We start from the raw sequence: 21,865 nt of genomic DNA, 5'->3' as shown, positions 1-21,865 counted from the left end.
CGGCAAGAGTTTGCCCCATCCTTGAAGGTCAACTCACCTTGGCTTTCCTCACGGGCTATGGAAAGTGGTTAAGTAGGAGGACTGAAGCCTTTTTCATGAATATCTTATCACTGCAGTCAATCATAACAAAACTTTTAAAACTTAGCACAAAATAGTTTCAGAGCAGAAATGCAGCTGGAGAATCCTGGGGATTGCTTTCAGTGGGTCATGAAAGAAACTCTGGGTTGATTAACAGGTGGAGGCAGTGCACAGGAAGAAAGTCAGGAAAGAGGGCATGTGAGTCTATTGGGATTGAAGTGTGATGATGCTCCAAGGCTCTCCCCCTCACTGCTCAGAACTCATCATTATCCAGCCTCTGGGACTTCAGTACAAATTCTTCAGCCACCCAACCATGAGGCTGGATGGGTCACTCTCCACTTTTCCTGCTTTTTGCCTACTGCGAAGTGAGGAAGACATTCCTAACTGAAAACCTGAGCAACTTTCTCTACAGAAATTCACGTAGACATAGTAGATAAGTTTAGATTTAACTAGTATCAACTATTAGGAATACATAGGCCAGCTAGGGGTTTCATACCCCTCCCCCAGTGAGTCTAAGGGAAAATTATTTTTTTTTCCCTTAGGAGAGATTTTTGTTATAGGGCGTGGGTGCTTGTCAGAGCAACAGAGAGACAGAAAGCGAGAAATCACCCTCCCCACCCGCCCCTAGGGAATGGTCACACTGCAGTCCCTTCTCCTCCATTCTTCTCTCAGGATTTTGGGCACACATGCACATACACCTGGCATGAGATTTAAGTTGCTGGATCTAGGACTTGAACTGCAGTCGAATACATGGGAGTCCAGGGATGTAACCATTATGCCATCTGCTGGTCCTGGGGAAATCCTTTCTGAATTGGCGGAAACTTACTTACAAAGGAATACTTGGAACCCCACTCTGTTCTAAGCTTTCCTAAGGATGGCCAGGGAACAGACAGTGCAGAGAAACAATTCACAGTTGTAAAAAGGCACAAAGGGTAGAGAACTTTTGTTAACAACTTTTTTTTTGTTTGTTTAAATGTGTGTGTGTCCCAATAAAACTTTATCCACAAGAACAGCTAATAAGCTAGTTTTAGCCCATGGGCTAATAGTTTTGGTTCCCTACTTTAGGTATAAAATAGAGCATGGAAGCTGCTTGGTTGGAAATGACATATACACTGGTTTCATCACAGTTCTGAGGAAATAAGGTCCAATATAATACTTTCCTCAAGCTATAGGTAGAGGACTATCATATCTACTCAAAATGTCAGTACGTCAATTAACCAGTCACTCTATATCAATGACTAAAAAGTGCTCAGTCAACTGGTTTTTTAATCAAAGTTCTTTATGAAGAGTCCTGCAAAGCAATGTTTGAAAGTTTGTTTTTTTGTTTCAAAATGGCTAGAATAATGTACAGAAGTACTTAAATATGGATAAATAAGACAGACAAGTGTGGCAAGTGTGCAAACACACCTCAACGTGAAACTGGAAGCAAGAAACTTTATATGACACTGATGAGAAAGATAAACTTTAAAGGAAACAAAACGAAGTACAAGAGCGAGATAGATTTGTGGTAAAGAATATAAATAACATATAATTGCATCTGAGTTCTCATGGACCATTATAATCTCTGCCAAATTAAGATACCAATATTATCTAACAACAAAATGTAATTAGTCTGAGAATAGTCTGTATATCCTGATGGAGTGTCATCCAACAGAACTTCCTGTGATGACAGAAATGTCCTAGATCTCTGCATTGTCCCCCATGGAAACTACGAGCCACGTATGACTACTTGAATTGGTTAATACAATTGGGGAAATGAGATTTTCAAAAAATTTAATTTAGATGGCCATATGTGACTAGCAGCTTCTAATTGAACAGTGCAGTTCTGATGTCTCATGGTGAAAACCAGTGGTTTCTTTGGGGGAATCGTCTAATCATTGCTAAGGGACTGAGGGTCAGATGTATTGGGAATGTTGAAAAAGTCATGATGCATTTTTTCTGTTTTCCTATGCAAAAATGTGTCAGGACTTTTCCAACAACCCAACAGAATGAGGGGAAAGCTCTCAGATTTATTTGGCCACTTAAGCAAGGTCCAAAATTCCCCAATGTTTCCCAAGGCAGAGGATGGTACAACCCACTGTGAGAAGTATGAGGGAAGGGCACTTGGGGAGATTTTAGTATGCACTTACTCACTTACTCCTGACTAATGTCAGTGGGAATTAGAGGTCCAGGTTTTGGCCACTCAGATGGGAAAAGGAATATGGTTCTACTCACAGAATCTGGGGAGAAAGCCACCCCTGGGGCCATGTGTGCAAGGAAGTTGCCACTGTGGGGCTAGTGGGAGCTGGAGGTAGGGGTGCTCATTTCCGAACAGGGTTTCCAGAGCCAGAGGACGATTTAGAGGTGGAAGGGCCTGGGGGCCCTTTCTGGCCACCTACAGGCTGCACTGGCCCCTTCTTTTTTGGGATTAAGATTTTGTTCTTGCTCTTAAACACTTTGCTAGGATCCAGCTTGTTCACAAAGCAGTCAGTCTCTTCCGCAAGTAGGTTTGTGTTGTAGGTGATGGGTTTATACATGCTGAACCATTGCTGTAAGGCAGAATGGAGAAAAAGGGTCACAATTCAAAGAAATGACATTCACTGTACTCTAGTGGGGAGACGGACAGAAGGTTGGGGACAGGAGGCAGAAAAAAAGCATCCAAGTTTTTATGAAAAACAGTCTCAAAAATCTATTAGCTCTTTAAGTGAAAGTAAAGACTGACCCAACAATCCTGGTAAGACAGTCAAACTTTTATAAAGTCTCATAACCTTTATGCATAATGAGAATGAAGACTCTGATTACCCCCTTTTCTTCTGATCTAATAAGCCTTGAGCCTGAGAGGCTGGATTCCAAATCACCAGGAGACAGTGTACTCCTAGTTGTTATCTTCAAACCAGCTTCCCCATGGGGTGGATTCTGGCAGCATACCACCATTCTCCCAGGAGGGGTACACCACAAAAGACCCCTGTGAGCTTCTGCTGAACAAAGCTGCATGTGTTGTTCTCTTCCCTCTCTAGGCAGCTGAGGGCACAGAACCTCTCACTGATAAGAACCACCTCAAGGTGGACAGATGGATGCTATCAGTCTGCAACATTTAAGTTACCATGAAGTTCGCCGGATGGATATCCAGGAGGGTGGCAATGGAGAAGAGCCCATAATTTATTGCTAGTTTAGTGCCGTGAAAAACCACCGTGAGGCAGTCTAGATTAGCTCACTCTAGTCAAAAGTTCTTCCGGCTACACTTGGTCTTCTCGAACCAGGTTGTATATCAGTATTACCTGGCATCTGTTTATTTGAAACGGAGCCCAGACCTGTAATTTAAATGAGGCAAATCCATACAATGGCATACTCTGTAGCCATTAAAAAGAAGATAACTCTGTACGAAATCGTAATGAGCTCCAAGATGGAGTATTAACTGAAAAGAATAAGACACAGAACAATGTGAATAGTACGTTATACTTGTGATTTCGAAGAAAGAAAGCCTAAAACGTATGCGTGCATATTTTACAATGCCACTTCAAAAAGCTGAAAGGAAATTAGTTTTGGTGCAAAAATAAAAAATGAAACCTGCGCATAGCTTTTTCATAATATGAATGTTCTACCTTCACTTTCTGAATCTCCCTGGTAGATGCAATGAGTACCTTGGGAAGAGTATGTAAGAAAGTGGGTAACAGTGGCTGCCTCTGGGAGAACACTGGGAGTATAGGAAAATAAGACTAACTTTCCACTCTCTTTATATGCATGTATTGCTGATCAATCAGACTCAATCCCCTCAGTAAAGTTTAATTAAAAATGAACTCTATAGGTGACTCTGACAGTTGGCTGTTTGGAAACCACTTAACTATCACTAGTCTACTTATTGGAATCGCCTGCTTTGTTTATTGAAACTGTGAGTTTTTTGGTGCCACCTCCTGCCCCCCGCCCCAATCTGCTGAATCTGATGGTGAAGGTAGGAAACTACAGTTTAATCATTTCCATGGAATATTTCGATACACACAATTGAGGTAACAGGTGTTCCTCCCTTACCTTAGCCTGTGGGCTAATGCCATAGCTGGTGAAGGCATACTGCCACTGGGGCAGGCCCAGGTGAGTAATGAGCAGGCGATAATAGGCGGTAAAGGTATCTGTGAGAAAATGCCAGTATAATGCTCTGTCTAGAAACCAGATTTCAGTGTCTTGTGCTGATGCTGAAATAGCAAAGAAAATAAACGATAAGGGATAGCTTAAAGCTTTTTCTTTTTAACTATAAAGTTAATATATATTCACGGTTTACAAAATTACAATAACGAAAAGGATGAAAAATATAGTAAAAGTTAGTTTCTCCCCTTCTGACTTCCCCTGTGGCCATTTTTATGTCCGTTTGATACTCTTTTATAAATTCTTGATTGATCAATTGATGGATCTATCTGCTGGGCTCTGACCGTCTGGAAGTACATGCGGGCCATCTAAGCAGATGCTCTTTTTCTGTTGTTCCTCAGTGGATACACACTATAGTCTCATCTTTCCTGATGGAGAGAACTCTGAATGGTTCAGGTTATTTATTTATTTATTTATTTATTTAACTTGTTAGATGGTGAGTGCACTCGCCAGAGAGGAGAAAAGTAAGAAAGCACCTCCTATGGGGGATGGTCACACGGCAACTCCTCCACTTTCAGGATTTGGGGCATGCATGCACATGGGCCTGATGTGTTTTTCAAGCTGATGGGTCTAGGATATAAATCGCACAGTCAGCCATGTAGGCTCCAGCTACCCTAACACCACACCACTGGCTGGCCTGGCTCAGGCATTTTTGAAGAGGTCTTTCTCAGGTATCAGAAGTGCTATGAAAACGACCATGAAGCAGCCCAGAGCAGCTCAATCCTGAGAGTCTTGCCTGTGCTGTGTGAAGTCCTGGTTGAGCCAAAGCAGGCACTACCACACCAGAGCGCCTGTCTCGCACCTGTTTCTGACCTTTCGTTCTTACTATCAGTACTTCAAGATTATCCTAGTTCATCTGCTGTTGAGACAGCTGTAACTTCTAAGTGGCCTCCATCATCTAGTTTCTTCCTTTTTCAAAACTGCTTGTGGTCACAAGTATTGTAATTTGAATCCTGGCATTCTGCTAAATAACCTTGAAGGACTCCCCACTGTCTTTCACATTATGTCCAAACTCCTCCTCTTGACTTTCAGAGCTCCACATGAGCAAGGGCAATTGGCCTTCTAGCTTCATCTTCTCCTCATCCCCTAGACGAACCACGCAATTCACTGAATCAGTAATAGTTGTCATTCTCCCCCACATCAGTTGTACTCTAACACAGCACAACTTTTTTTTTTTTTTTTGGTCCCCTTGCTTGGTTACCCCCTTTCTCCCACCAACGTTCTCACCCCATATCCCATATCTAATTCCTACCCATAGTTCAAGATGCAGCTCGTAGCTACTTTGCAAAGATTCTTCCAGCTGGAGATGATCTCTCCCTTCTTCCAAAGGTAAATACTATCAGATACTATCACCCTTATCAGATACAGAGCTACAAGAGTGCTTGGCCTTGTCCAGCTCTGTAGTTTCATAATCCTGAATCAAGGACATGAACTAAGTGATGTTAGGCGCCAGAGGGGAGCTGCTGTTCAAGAGCAGAGCCTTTTTCCCATCTAGGGTATTATGGTCCAGTAATCCACCTTTTTTTAAAAATTTTTATTAAGGTTTTGCTATAGGGTAAGTGTGCTCACTGGAGACAGAGAAAGACAGAGAGGGGAAGTGAGAAATCATCCTATTTAGAGGATGGCCACAGCATAATCCCTTCTCCATTCTCCTCTGAGAATTTTGGGGATGTAAGCACATGTGCCCAGCATGATTTTTTTTTTTTTGAGAGGTTTTTGCCATAGGGCGCGTATGCTCGCCAGACAGAGACAGAGACAGACAGAGAGACAAAAAGTGAGAAATCACTCCCCAGGGGGGATGGCCATGCCGCAATCCCTTCTCCTCCATTCTCCTCTTGGGATCTTGGGCACGCACGCACACGCGCCTGGAGTGAGTTTCAAATCACCGGGTCCAGGACCCGAACCATGGTTGACTACATGGGAATCCAGTGACACAGCCATTACGCTAACTGCTGGTCCCCCCAGATGATTTTCAAGTCACCACGTCCCGGGCTCAAACTGTGGTCTGCCATGTGAAAGTTCAGCACCTTAACCACCATGCCATCTGCTGGCCTACCGGTAATTCAACTTTTTATTCCTATTAATTGGCCTACATTTGGAAGTAGAAGGGGACTTCAAAAATCTCATAGAAAAAAAAAGTAGGAGTTACTCTGGTGTAAAACATTTTGAAATTTATACATAGTTTTATCATGATACACATTTTCTATGAACTTTCTGAAGACTCCTCATATGAAACAGATATTGTTTCATAGATGCTTATTAGCTAGTACATGAGCCTACTATGAGTCGTCTATGAACAGAAAGACTATTATTGTTAGTTTTTACTCACCCATCATTCTAACTCTGACTGTTTTGCAGTATTTTAGAAATGAAGATGGCAAAAAGGAAAAAAATAAAAATAAAAAAAAAAAGACTAATAATCAGTCCAGGGGAGAATGCTCAAAGAGAACCAAAAGGATTTCTTTGGCCCATGAAAGAGACTTGGCAGCATCTCAGGGGGCGAGGGAGATAGGTGCCATTTGTGTGATGGCTGACAGGCGAGGTCAGGCGAGACGGTCCTATTTATACAACAATGCTTGTGAATGCTTCTCACCTGGTTTCCCACTTTTGTAGACAAGGCAAACTTTCCCATTCCCATTGCATGAATCCAGCTCAAACAGCACACTGCGAGAGTCAAAGTGAGGCTTCTCTGGCTGCTCTTCACTGACTACAAACATAGAAGTTCATGGTAATTTTTAAACAAACACAACTCAAACACATACCTATACAGCCAACTTTGCTGGAATAAAAAATGGGGAAAGAAATGTCACAGACTACTTATATAAGGGTAGGCCCATGAGATGGTGCCCTGTACTCCAGCTGTGTGGAGGATCTGGGAGACCATCTAGGTCTGTCTAGGGGTAGTATACTCTGTGATCATGCCATGGCGAAGTCACCTAACTATGCATTCCCCAGAATGTATGCATGTCACTGAGCAAGATATGACTGTGTGTGTGTATATCCCAAATTTAACTTCTAAAGAACATTAGCTTCTGAGATGAAAATACACTGATGGAATAAATGGTGGCTTAGACATTGCAGAAGATTAGAGAACTTGAAAGTATAATCGAAGTGATCTGAAATAAAACAGGAAAAAGAATTTCTTTTTTTAATTGCAGAGGGTACATGCACTCACCAGAGAAACAGTGTTATGTGGCATATGACTGTATGCATACACAGACACACACATATATAAATACACTGAAATATATGTATCTTCCATGTCTGTACCTATTTTTTGTTATATGGAATATATTTTCAACAATTTTTTTCAGGTTTTTGCATAGGGTATGTACACTCGCCAGAGATAAAGACAAAGAGAGGGAAACTGAGAAATCATCCCTCAGCAGGGATGGCCACACCGCAGTCCCTTCTCCATTGTCCTCTTGGGATTTGGGGCACACATGCCTGGTGTGATTTTCAAGCTGCTGGGTCTAGGACTTGACCTGTGGTTGGCTGTGTGGGGAAGTCTAGCACCTTAACCACCATGCCACCTGCTGCTCCTTTAATGTTAACATATGCCAATCATAAAGTGTCAATTCTGAGTTGCTTCCATTTATCTCCTTATTGCAGTTGTATTTTCCTGTTTCTTTGCATGTCTGGTCATCTGAATGGATGTTAGCAAAAGTCAATTTTGTATTGTTGAGTGCACAACACTATATGTCTGTAAATACTCTTGAGCTTTGTTGTTTGACATAATTAAGTTACTTAGAGATATTTTAGGCTCTTCTCTTACAAACTAGGCAGGACCAGGGCAGCATTTATCTAAGGCTAATTATTACCCTTACTGATGTAAGACCCTTCTGAATACTCTACCTAATGCTGCGTGAATCATATCTAGAAACAGGCACTGTTCCTGAGTACCAGGCATTGCTCCCTGTATCACCTTGGGTGATTTTATCCCCAGCCTTGGGCAGTTTCTTCACGTGCATGTGCTTATCATTTCTTTGCTGAGCACCTGAAGAAGACCCTCTGCGGATGTCTGGAGTTCTCTCTTTATACAGAATATCTCATTACCCAGTCCTGTAGACTAGCTACCTTGATCTATCTTGGACTCTCTACTCTGTATTTTCAACTCAGAGTGCAATAGGTCCTGTCTGGATTCAGTCTACACTGTGAACTGGAAACTGTTCCATGGTACTAAGCTTGAGAAATTATAGGGTTCACGTTGTTTCGCATTGCTCAGAGCTCACTGTCCTTTGTTGCCTAATGGTCAGTATCTTAAAAATCATTGTTTTACATATTTTGTCAGTTTATTGTTGTTTGTATCTTCCAGGTAGGAAAATAAATCTGGCCCCTGTTAATCCACCTTGGATGAAATTAAAAGTCCAGACTAGAGGTTCCTATACTATTTTATCAGCCTTGTCAGGTGCTGAGAGGTATCTATCCTCAGGTGAAAAGTTGTAAAAATAGAAACTCACCCTATTTTACTTCTGCCAATTGTAGATTCCATTCTAGTTCTTGCCTGCATTTGGTTACTCTTCAGTCCTTTTAGGTTAACTGTTTTTAAACTTTTCCAGAGTACAGATATTATCTGCAAAAGCTCGGATCTAGTAAAAGGTATGCTTCCATTATCAGAACTATAACGTTAATATTTGAATTTTTTTGGGGGGGTCACATCTGTGATGCAATGTCACTATTTTTATTTTCTCCCTAAAATGTTAGTTTGGTTTACTCTCCACGTGTGCATTAGCACACTCTGTTTTATAGTCTGTGTCTAATAATGTCACCCTGGGGAGTAACAGTGGTCCTCTTCCTGTTATTTGTTACTGGTACTGAATCTTGTTCATGGGATTGTTTCTTTATGTGCCTAGTGATTTTTTGGTAGTGATTACTTTTTGAAAAATTATTTATGAAAATAATTTGAGGTCTAGGATATTAGCTTCCTCAAAAGTCAACCAACCTTCCTCCCTTCCTTCTCTCTCTCTTCTTTTTAATTTTATTTGCCAGAGGGCACATGCACTTACCAAAGACAGAGAGCAAAACAGAGAGAGGGAAAAAGGGAGGGAGAGAAATAAACACCCCTTATGGGGAATAGTCATGCCACAATCCCTTCTCCATTTCTTCCTCCTTTTGGGATCTTGGCCACACATGCACAACTGGCTTGTTTTTCAAGCCAGAGGGTCCAGGATGCTAACTGCACAGTTGTCCATGTGGTATCCAGCCACCTTAACTACCATACCATTAGCTGGCTCAAAGGTTTCTTTTTTTATAAGTTTTTTTGAGATATAATTTAAGTTTGTTTAAAGTGTGCAATTCAATGGTTTTTAGCGTAGTCACAGAGTTGTGCAACCATTTCAACAATTTCAGAAAATAGTTCTTTACAATAAATTTTTATCTATTTCTTCAAGATCCTTAAGGAAATAATCTGGGATCGATTTGGTCTAATTTGAGGACTTAACATTTCTAGGGTACAGAGATGATTCATACCTAAGCTTCAGTCTACGTATACGGGGACTACTTCTGGTTCATCCTGTCTCCAAGGCTACAGCTCCTCACAGGGCCAATTCAAAGGCAGAGTGGCTTTTCTGAGTGCTGTCTTTTGTAGGTCCTAGTCTTCATTTTATTCCTGTGGCTCACAAATGGATTTGATTCTGTTTTTTAGAAGCCTCAATGCCTCTTTTGGAAAGGACAATTACTCTAGGCAAAAGCCAGTCCACATGTTGAGCCTTTTCCCTGGATTTCTGTCTTCTGAACGTTCATCTTGTATCTCAACTCATCATCTTTTTAGCTCTTTGACACTTTTAGCAAAATAATTCTTTTTCTCATTTTTTAGGTTTTTGCATAGGGTGTACATGCTTGCTGGAGACAGAGAGAAAGTGAAAAATCACTTCCCCCAGGGGGAAGGCCATGTCACAATCCCTTCTCCATTCTCTTCTTGGGATTTTACAGGCATGCTCATGTGCCTGCTATGATTTTGAAACCACTGGTTCCAGGACTCAAACTGTAGTTGGCAATGTGGGAATCCAGCACCACAACCACCACACCACCAGCTGGCCTCCAGAAAATGACTTTAAAATTTTGTCCTGCTTGGGAACCAGCAGTTAGCGTAATAGCTATGTCACTGGACTCCCACGTAGTCGACTGCAGTTTGCATCCCGGACTCAGTGGCTTAGAACTCACGCCGGGTGCGTGTGCATGCGTGCCCAAGATCCCGAGAGGAGAATGGAGGAAAAGGGTTTGCGGTGTGACCATCCCCCCGGGGGGTGATTTCTCACTTTCTGTCTCTCTGTCTCTGTCTGTCTGGCGAGCGCACGCGCACTATAGTGAAAACCTCTTCAAAAAAATTTTTTTTGTCCTGCTTTTCAGTGTCTTCAGTAGGAAGGCTACTCTGAAATACCTACTTGCCATTAGCAGAAAAGAAAGAAAAGGAAGTTGCTTCATCAGTTTATTTTAAGTATGTTCCTACAAAACATATATCGGGCTGTTGGGAAAGTCATGATGCATTTTGCACTGAAAACCAGAAAAAAAAAACAGCATGACTTTTCTGACAACCAATAGATAAGATTCTGATCTATTTTATCCCTCTCATCTTAATGTTATATTTCCTAATTATTTTATAATACTGTTTCTTTTCTTCCCTTTTTCTTAATTTTACTCATGCTGATTAACAGTCCCCTTTTCAGACTGGTGATTTCAGTGTAGCCTTTTATTACTATGTACCTCCTTTTTTTGTTTTGGCGTACACAATTAGACCTATACAACTCTATCCTTACTTGAAAACAGCAGAGCATTATTTCCCTAACCAAATGGTATACAGAATTCTAAGATGGCCTCCAACATTCTGGACCCTTAGTATACATGTAATTTCCTCCCTTCTGAGTGTGTTCAGAACCTGATATTTAATGGGTAGTCATTCCCTTGATTAGGTTACATTAAGACAGACTCTTTTTGTGGCACACTACAGAGAAATTTTCCTGCTGGCTTAGAAGTAGGTTGTCATACTGTAAGAGGGTCCTGTTGCTAGAATCTGAGGGAAGCCTAAAAGAGCCGAGAGTGACCCCTGACCGGGGCCAAGATGCAAACAGTGTAAGACATTGAAAATGGTCAGCTACCATGAGTTTAGAGAAAGTCCCTGTGCCACAAATGAGCTCATAGCCCCAGCTCACTTTGATTTCCACCTGGTATGACCCTAAGCAGGGGAGCCAGCTTACCTAGAGCTGAATTCTTAACTCATGCAAACTGTTAATGAATAAATAAAACCAATAATAAGTACATCTGTGAAGTGTTAAGTCATTCTAATCTGTGGTAATCTGTTATACAGCAATAGAAAACTGTTACACCAACACACTCTGTTTTTCCCAACAAGGTTTACTATTTCTTTACTACAGTTGGAGGAGATAGTTTACTTTCTCCTTTTCTACACTCTATTGATGGAACACTCCTTATATTAATGTGCTATGGTTGCTACAATAAAGTACCACAAACTAAGTGGCTCAGACAACAGAAAGGTATTATCTTACACTCTGGAAGCTAAAAGCCTGAGAACAAGGGTTCACAGAGTTAGTTTCTTTAGAGAATTGTGAGGAAGAACCTGTTCTACACCCTTCCCTAGCTTCTGGTGGGTTGCTGGCAGTTCCTGGTGTTTCTTGGTTTGTAGAGGCATTACCTCAAATAATACCTCCATTTTTAAATGGTATTCTCCTATGTGTGCCTCTGTCCAAATTTCTTTTTCTTTCTTTTTTTTTTTTTTTTTTTTTTTGGCTATTATGTATGTACCCTCATCAGAGAGAGAGAGAAAGAGAGAGGGAAAGTGAGAGGGAAGGTGAGAAATCACCCTCCCTGAGGGGAGGGGATGGCCATGCTGCAATCCCTTCTCTTCCATTCTCCTTTGGGGCATGCATGCACGTGTACCTGATATATTTTTCAAACTGCTGGGTCTGGGACTCAAGCCACTCAGTCCATCATGTGGGATCCAGCTACTTTAACCACCAGGCTACTGGCTGGCCCCAAATATCCTCTTTTTGTATAGTCATACTAGAGTAGGTTTAAGTTCCTAATTAAAATCTCATCTACCCATTTAACTACATCTTTGCTTTTTAGAGAAGCCCCAGCACACACATATAAAGGTAGTATGACCTTGTCCTCACTCTTGGGGATTCCATTCTGAGTAACAGGCTTTTCCCAGGGTCCATCACTTTCCAGTCTTCACTCTAAGACTCTTTTGCTACTATTTTCTAACTGCTTGTCCAGATAAGGAAGAAAGTCTTAAATTAGTTCTCTTTGCCAGGACTTCAATGAAATTTAAGGTCTGTACTGGGAACACTAGTTGCATACTCATGACTCATCCTGTCTTTTAAAATTAAACTCCAATTCTGTATGAGGAGGCAGTACCATGCAACTAAAAATGCTTACCTCCTCATACTTATCTGTAGCTATGGAGAACTTTTTGGCTCTTCTGGATAATGATTATTGGTAGAGGTTTCTGAGAAAACTATTGTTTTCCTCATAAAAAGAGAGAGATTCTACCAAGAGTCACTGTTTTTGCCTTTTGCATTTTACTCTTCTTTTCCTTACCAGGAACATAGACCTGAAGCCTGGAGGTATAGTCTACAATCTTCAACTACAGGGATGGAAACTATACCCCAAAATTGGTGCAGTGGAAAGCCAGAAAAGAGACGTTATCATTTGGTTTTTCAAGCAGCTACACCAGCCTAGTTCCAGATTTGTCAGGATAAAAATAAACCACTAGTTAGGTACTGTAACTGACAGAAAGTCTTCCCTCCTGCCCAATGCTTGTGAGTTTTAGATGCCAATTTGACTTATAAGCCATTTCACTCAGAAGTACCAAAGAGCTTGGAGGTAGGAATAGAGAGAAAAGGAACTGTAGTTAGACTGCCATATTCCTCGAATCTTCCTGATACTGAAATGCTGAGTGAAGTGTAATCTAAAACGTTCATTTGTTCACCAAGTATTCATGAAGTGCCTACTACATGAGAAGCACTAAACTTGGGTGATGGCAAGAAAACAAAGATCCCAACCCTGGCCATTTTCTGTATGAAAATTTCTTTTGTTGATAGATACTACTTGTTTACTTTACTCCCAGGGTCCAAGAATTTATAAAGGGGAAGAATTTTAGTTTAAAGGAACACATTATAATGTCACATTGTCTTTCCATGGCTCTGATTATTATAAAAGGGAACAAGTGGGTTGATTTCTAACCAGGTACCTTCATGTATATCATCCTCTAGGTCTTCCAGAGTTGGTGCATTAGGAAGTGCATACATGGAAGACTGGTTGAGTTGAGTCAGTTTTGAGATGCTGTTAATGGCCATGCTGCCCAGTGGAATGATGTGTTCTACGGGAACATTAAAAGAGAGAATTACATAGAGTAACAGACTAGTTACAGCATAATGGTTTATGCTTGAGTAACTTTAGCCCAGCTATCGCTTGGTCCCATGGCTGAGGACCTGATGTAAGGTGGAAAGAAGATAGCTCATTACATGACCCACAACAACCACCTTTCTGCAAAAAAGGAACTGGGAACCATGGGTGATGAAGAGTCTTACTGCAAATATTAAGGTGGACTTAACGAAAATTTTACAAGGTGGCATTCAAAAAGAAATCGGAAGGCCTGACTCTGGAGGTGGCAAGCACCAAGTGCCACTGCATAAGGCCGTGGTCATGCTATACGATGACAGCCTGCACAATGAGGGGGTTGGTGACACAGGCTAAGGTGATATGAGAGAGAATGAAAGGCTCTGGTTTGAGGATTAGATCCCAGGTATTCATGATGGTGAGACTAAGGAAGGAGCCTGAGAGAGATAACTGGCCCTTCTGCTCTTCCTGCGAACACTGGAGGCTCTCACTGCAGCTTACTTTGAGGGGTTTGTTCTGAGGCAGAAGGCTCAGAGGCTTTAAGTTTGAGGTGGCTCAGGTTTTTTGTGTAGTGCCTGTAAACTGAGTTTCCAGTACAGTATTGCCTAGGCAGCACAGGATAGTGGAGGGTGAGGCAATAATGGTATTCGTTAGGCTTGGAAGATAATTACAGCTTCTGGACACGGGACTTGAGCACCCAGAAAACCATCCAGAACCAGACTCAGTAAGTATAAGAGGCTTTGGAGTTATCCTATCCAACCTCTCAGCCAGGGAAATGGTCCCCTACAGCAAGAAGCTAACTCACCATCCAGCTTCACACTCCATGTCATGTGGAAGCCGTTAGTCATCAGGTAAAAGTTCTTCATGTCCTCAGGCATGGTACAGTTATTTTTCTAAAAATGACAAAGCAGCTGAGTGTTAGATCAGGACTGGGGAAAAGGGTCCAGGGTATGGCTCAAAGCACTGGAGACTTGATGGGGGTGTTCAAAAATTTCATGGACGGTTCATATTATAAAACCTGTATATGGATTTTAAAATTTTTTCATGATAAAATAAACATGTACCATAATTTTATTTTTCTATAAACTTTTTGAAGTCTTATAGTGCCATGTTTCAGATCCCTAAAATAAGAAGACTGATAATCACCTGTAAGACCGTATTAGAAAGGCACTAGGGTCTGCCAGCAGGGCCACGAGTTTTGATTTTTTTTTTTTTTGCCTCACCAGACAAAGCAGACTAGATGTCTACTCTGCCATGCTAGTGCCTCAGAGAGTAAGCTGAGGAGACAGGGGAACATCTTGCTATGGTCCAAAAGGGTTCCCCAAAGTACATGTGTTAGAAATTCAATCCCTAGCACAACAGTGTTGAGGGGTGCGACCTTTAAGAGACAATTAGAGAATGAGGGTTCTACTACCCTCGTGAATGGATTAATGTCATTATGGCAAGAGGGAATTATTTATAGGAGAGGGCTCCTGCTAAAAAGATGAATTTGGCCCACTTTCCCCCTCTCTTGTCCTCTCTTGTCCTTCCACTTTCTGCCATGGATGACAATGCAAGAAAGCCCTTGCCAAATGCCAGGCTCTTGACCTTAGACTTCCCAGCCTATAGAACTGTATGAAATCTCTGTTCTTTATAAATTACCCAGTCTCAGGTACTCTGTTATAACAGCACAAAAAGACATTGTGAGAGAGGGGTTCCTAGATAAACTCATATTATGTAAGTGCCAAGGCAATCATTGCCATAAATTTCATATTCATGCTTCTGTATTCTTTTCTAAACAAATTACTGGACAAATGAGAACATCTTAGAAGCGAAGAGTACATATTTCTAGAACATTTAATACAGTGAACTTGTTCTAATGTTGGGTCATTGGGAAAGTCAGGATGCAGTTTTTCGTAGAAAAACAAGAAAATACACCATGACTTTTCCGATGACCCAAGAGTTCTGGCAGTTCTTAGAAAATAAAAATGTTCAATAGGATACACAGAAATATTTCATATAGCTAAATCATCCCAACTTGTGGGATAGCTCAGAATCCTTTTCTGAGATATTAGGAGCAAGCCCTAAATTCAAAATAACTCACAATAGAGCAGTGACCAGTGTTCTGTGACCAACTCAAATCCCTGGAATATAAAGAAGGATTACTTCTCCAGTTTCTTTCTTGGGTGCACTAGAGTCACTTCTTGATACAGTTACAGAGGCAAAGATATAACACATTAGTAACTCTGTCCAAATTTTTAGATACTGAACAAGGAAGTTGTTATGATTGGAATCCACAGTATCTTTAAGACATTTAAGTAAGCTTCAAACTTGCAGGTGATTTTTAAAAGTGTTTACTGAATATCATCCTGAGATTTCCCAAATCAAAATCTCATTTTTTTTTTTTTCTGGAGAGGTTTTTGCTATAGGGCACGTGTGCTCGCCAGAAAGACAGAGAGAGACAGAGAGACAGAAAGTGAGAAATCACCCCCCAGGGGGAGGTGGCCACGCTGCAATCCCCTCTCCTCGGGCATGCATGCACACACGCCCGGCGTAAGTTTAAGCCACCAGGTCCGGGACTCGAACTGCGTTCAACTACATGGGAGTTCAGCAACACAGCTGTTAAGCCAACGCTGGTCCCTACTTGCAGGTGATTTTTTTTTTTTTTGAGAGTTTTTTTTTTTTTTGCTATAGGGCGCATGCGCTCACCAGACAGACAGAGAGAGACATATAGATAGAAATCAAGAAATTATCCCCCAGAGGGGACGGTCAGGCCGCAATCCCTTCTCCTCCATTCTCCTCTTGGGATCTTGGGCATGCACGCACACACGCCCAGCGTGTTTTAAGCCACCGGGTCTGGGATGCGAACCATGGTCGACTATGTGGGAGTTCAGTGACATAGCCATTACGCTAACTGCTGGTTCCCTGCAGGTGATTTTGAACAGTGGTTTTAGGTTATTAAATGGGACAACAGCTGCCATTTTAATAAGACATTATTAATTTAATCTAAGGACTAAAATACATTTTCTCATGAACTTTTTTTTTAATCTATTCACCATATAGTTCTGAATCTCACATATGTGAAACTTAAGAGATTCATTGACTCCTTTCCTACTTATTAAGCTATCTGGTGTTTACGGCTTGCTCCTAGTCTCTCCTATGTGACTACATTTTTCTGTGCTTTCAGAGGGAGAAAAGCGTACACGCAGATTCTTTTTTCCAACTGCAGGGACCCTCATATAAGAAGCTTAAAATTGTTGTGACAAGGTTCTCCCTCCTATCACCCCAAAAGGCCAGCATCCATTTGGGGATTTTGATCACTAGTGCCACCTAGTGGTAAAAACACATGAAGTACAATCTACCAGGTTTTTTGTTTTCTTCTTTCTTTGGAGAGTTTTTTTGTTTTGTTTTGTTTTGTTTTTCCATAGGTGGCGTGAGCTTGCCAGAAAGACAGAGAGAGAGACAGAGAGATAGAAAGCGAGAAATCACCCTCCAGGGGTGATGGCCATGCTGCAATCCCTTCTCCTCCATCTCCTCTCGGGATCTTAGGCACATACCCACACATGCCTGGCGTGACTTTAAGCCACCGGGTCTAGGACTCGAACCATGGTTGACTACATGGGAATCCAGCGACATAGCATTATGCTAACTGTTGGTCCCAATCTACCAGTTTTTAACGGGGATTCCATGAGATTCCAGCTGTGAAGGGATGAACTGTGGAGGGAAGGCATGAATATAAAAACATAAATATCCGGGGGACCAGCAGCTGGTGTACCTACTAATGATGACAGTACGGACCTCACCTTTCATTCCAATAATTACGTGAACAGTGGTAACTGGGAGTAACACTATCTGGTCACACTCTCCACTTGCTGAGAGGATAACCAAAATGGAGGACCTGTCTAAGCAAAATTAAAGTAATGGAGACTAGGCCTGGAAAATTCCCTAAACTAAAAAAAGCAAAGACTAAAAACAGCCTTAATCTTATCTGAGTTGCAAACAAAAGCAAAATTTAAAGTCAATCAACTTAACCTGGGTCGTCATTTTTTCTTCTCCCCCTTTTATTTGCCAGAGACTATGCTCATGAGGGAGAAGGAAGGAGACAGGGAGGGAGGGAGAGGGAGGGAGGGAGCAAGCAAGGGAGCCAGCCAGGAAGGGAGGGAGAGAGGGAGGGAGGGAGGAGGGATACTGAGAAAGCACCACCTCCCACACCCCCACCATGGGGAATAGTCATGCCATAATCTCTTCTCTTCAATTTTTCCCTCCTTCTGAGATTTTGGGCATGTACGCCCTTGTGCCCAGTGTGTTTTTCAATCTACTAGAAACATAACTCAAGTTATTCACTTGGCCATGCAGGACCCAGGCACCCCAGCCACCATACCATGGGATAGCCCATAAATGAGTAAGGTATTTTGTTTGTTTTGTTTTAGATTTTTGCCATAGAGTGTGTACATTCACCAGAGAGACAAGAGACAGAGAGAAGGAAAGTGAGAAACCAACACCCCTCCCCCCCAGGAGAAGTCCACCCTGCAATCCCTTCTCCATTCTCCTGTCAGTATTTTGGGTGTAAAGGTACATACACCTAGCATGATTTTCAAGCGGCTAGGTCCAAGACTTGTCAGCATGTGGGAGTCTAGTGCGTTAACCACCATGCCACCTGCTGGTTCCAATGAATAAGTTTCTTTTCTTTTTTTTAAATTATCCATAACTTTCTAAATATTCATATATCTGCTATTGGCAAACACCTGTATTTTTTTAATAGAGGGTAAGTCCCCTCACTAGAGAGAGGGAAAGGACAAAGCCTGCCAATAGGAGGCAGTCACACTATAATCCCTTCACCTTCATCTCCCTCTCCTTTCAGGATTTTGGGCAAGCACGTATACACATGCCCAGAGTATTTCTCAAGCTGCCAGGTTTGGGACTGGAGCCATGTGGTTGGTAATGTGAACTCAGTTGCCTTAACCATAAGGCATGGGAACAACCAAACATCTGTATTTTTTTTTGACTTTTTTTTTTTTTTGAGAGATTTTCACTGTAGGGCGCGTGCGCTCGCCAGACAGACAGAGAGAGACATAGAGACAGAAAGCGTGAAATCACCCCCCAGGGGGGATGGTCACGCCACAATCCCTTCTCCTCCATTCTCCTCTCGGGATCTTGGGCACACACGCACACGCGCCCGGCGTGAGTTTTAAGCCACTGGGTCCGGGATACGAACCGCGGTCGACTACGTGGAAGTCCAGCGACGTAGCCATTACGCCAACTGCTGGTTCCCACATCTGTATTTTTTACTAAACTTTTTAGATGTAGTGTTAATAGATCATCAGAAAAGTCATGATGCATTTTTCTGTTTTTCTATGCAAACCTGTGTCATGCCTTTCCTGGTAACCCAATAAGTACAACTCTGTTACTTTCTTGAGAATATTACTACCTTGTTGAAATACACATCATCAAGCAAAATTTGTTATTGAGTTCCTCCTTGCAGTATATCCCAAATACTTTAATTACAGAAAGACAACAAATATTTCATCATAGAAACATTTGCATTCATATGGTTCCATGGCCTAACTCCAAGAATAGTAAAATAGCATTAACCGAGCAATATTAATTTAGTATCTCTTGTGCCATATATAGTGCTATGTATTAGAAATAAAGTAGCATAGAAGCTCAAATTTGTATATATAAAACAGTTTATAAGTACAATTATATTTTTCCCTGCATTGAGAACATGTTCTTTTTATCCTTAAATTTGCTACAGGGAATGTGTGCTCACTAAAGAGAGACTCAAAGGGAAAATGAGAAAGCATCCCTCAGCAAGAATAGCCACACTGCAATCCCTTCTCCACCATTCTCCTCTTCGGATTTTGGGTATGTACACAAGTGCACTTTGGCATGATTTCCAAGCCACCAGTTCTGGGACTTGAATCAAATAGTCAGTCATGTGGGATCCAGCCACCATGCCAATGGCTGACCCCAGAAAAAGTTGTTCTTTATATTTTAAACACACACTTGTTTTTCTTACATTAGGAAAGTAAAACAAAATAACATAAACAAGTGTGTTTCTTCTGAACTACTGCCAACACGCAAAGAAGGTTTAAATCTTGTGTCTTATTTGACTTTTATAATTCAGTTATTCTGTACCTTGTATAGGACTACACATGGTCAACTGCTTGGTTCTAGTCCCGGACCCAGTGGCTTGAAAACATGCAGGGTGAATGTGCTTGTGTTCCCAGAATCTCAAGAAGGAATGGAGGAGCAGGAATTGTGGCATGGCTATCCCCCACCCGGGTTGTGCTTTTTCCTCTCTCTCTCTCTCGCTCTCTCTCTCTTTCTCTCTCTTTCTATTTCTGCAACATGATTTAATCATCTCCCAAAAGCTCCCCCCCTTTCTAATACTATTGCACTGAGGTTAGGATTTCCATATAGGAATTTAGGAGGAGGAGGAAATAAATGTTCAGTTTATAACAATATCTGATTATTAACTTAGAGAGAGAGAAAGCAACTATTTTCATGTCATGCTTCCAGGCTCTCTGAAGAATAGACTTTTTGTTTAGTTTAATCGTAAGTATTGTGCTCTCAGCATATGTGAACAACTCAGTGTCTCCCAGTTAGATTTCATATTGAGTCTAAACACAACTCTACTATCAACCAAATTTTTAAATATTACTTGTGTCTGGAGTAGAATGCTCAAGATGCTATTATTACATGTCTCATATTGTAATAAAGACTTCCTGCTCACCACACACACACACACACACACACACACTACACATAAGTATACGCTGAATCACTTGTCGGTTAGCCGAATGAAAGAAATAGGAAATGAAGGAAAAAGAACAAATCACCTAATTTTAAAAGTGAGTTGGCTGTTAAAAACTTGAAACTACTTAAACACAAAAAAATTCTCTTTGCATAACTGTAAAATGTTTTTATAGCTACTTTGTTCAATTAACTTAATTTGTTTAATATTTTGTTGAATTAAATATGTATAATACTTTATGAAAGAATCCTAATAGTTTCACTGGTACAATTGAATACCCCTTCTTTTCTTTCCCCACTGTATCTTATTTGTATTTAAATCAAAATAACAGTATCATTTTGTTGCATTTATTTGTTTCTAGGTGTAACCTTTATAAGAGCCAGATAGCTTCTGTTGTGCTACCTCAATTGCATTTGTACTCAAAGGCAGCTGGATATCACATGGCAGACAGCAATATTGGAGTCCCGGTTCCCAGCATGTGTACATGCACACCCAAAATCTCAAGAGGAGAACAGAGGAGAAGAGCTTACGTTGTGGCCAACCCCTACTGGTGTGGGGATGATTTCTCACTCCCTCTCGCCTCTCTTTGGCAAGCACACATGACTTATAATAAACTAAAAAATAAACAAAAATAAACCACATACACATACAACCTTTCATGTTAAAAAAAAAAAAACATTTAAATGAATTCATTTTTATACTCAATCTCCCAGGGAAACATCAAAAGGAAAACTGCATTTCTAAAACATAGAATTTAAAAAGAACGTTTGTCCTGGGTCAGCCCTGTAGTACAATAGTGCATTCAGAACTGGATCCCACATAGCCAACTGCAGTTTGAATCCTGGCTCTGGCAGCTTGATAAATATGCTAGGTAAATGTACATGCATGCCCCAAATACTGCTGAGATGCAGAAGTGGAGGAAAAAGGATTGAAGCATAAACAGGGCCCATTAGAGGGTTCTCTCTTTCTCTGTCTCCTTCCTCCTCCCCCAATGATTGCACATACCCTTTGGCAATAAAAACAAAACAAAACAAACAAAACCCCCCAAGAAAACCTTTGTCCCAATATTTGCTATATCCAATGTCTTACATACAAAATTGATAATATCAAATAATTGTTTTGGTCAGAAGTCAAATAAGTGAGATGTTCTCAGTTAGAAATGATAACACAGTTGCAATTACTCAACATGGGGCTGCAAAATAGAAGATAGTTGATAAGCAGGAAGAATACAATGAGTTTGTTTAATTGTTTGTTTTCAGAGGTTTTTGCCACAGGGTGTGTATGCTCGCCAGGGAGGCAGAGACAGTGACAGTAAGAGGGAAAAAAAATCACCTCCTGGGGGGATGGCCACTCCATAATTTCTTCTCCTTCCTTCTCCTGATGGGATCTTGGGCATGTACACACGCACACATGCCCTGTGTAAGTTTCAAGCCTCTGGGTCTGGGACTCGAACAGTGGTCAGTCATGTGGGAGTCCACCTACATAAACATTACAACATCTGCTCACCCTGAGTTTGTATTATTTTAAGACCAGACTCTGTACTGTCACTTATCACCAAGTTTTTGTTTGTTTGTTTTT

General features: G+C 41.2%; 1 protein-coding gene across 1 annotated transcript; it reads right to left on the bottom strand.

The window, feature by feature from the left end:
* Positions 1–1,326: 1,326 nt before the first annotated feature.
* On the bottom strand, positions 1,327–14,444 carry TPGS2 (tubulin polyglutamylase complex subunit 2; the record flags this gene model as incomplete). The annotated part of the gene is given in 5 exon segments (XM_006150517.2): positions 1,327–2,606; positions 4,084–4,244; positions 6,788–6,901; positions 13,403–13,531; positions 14,357–14,444. Coding segments are annotated over 5 exon segments (720 nt in total), but the record flags the coding sequence as incomplete, so codon positions are not given.
* Positions 14,445–21,865: the final 7,421 nt, after the last annotated feature.

The sequence above is a fragment of the Tupaia chinensis genome, unplaced genomic scaffold (assembly GCF_000334495.1).
Source record: "Tupaia chinensis unplaced genomic scaffold, TupChi_1.0 Scaffold000290_1, whole genome shotgun sequence".
In the NCBI taxonomy this organism is placed as follows: domain Eukaryota; kingdom Metazoa; phylum Chordata; class Mammalia; order Scandentia; family Tupaiidae; genus Tupaia; species Tupaia belangeri.
This window is presented reverse-complemented; position numbering and strand designations above follow the sequence as displayed.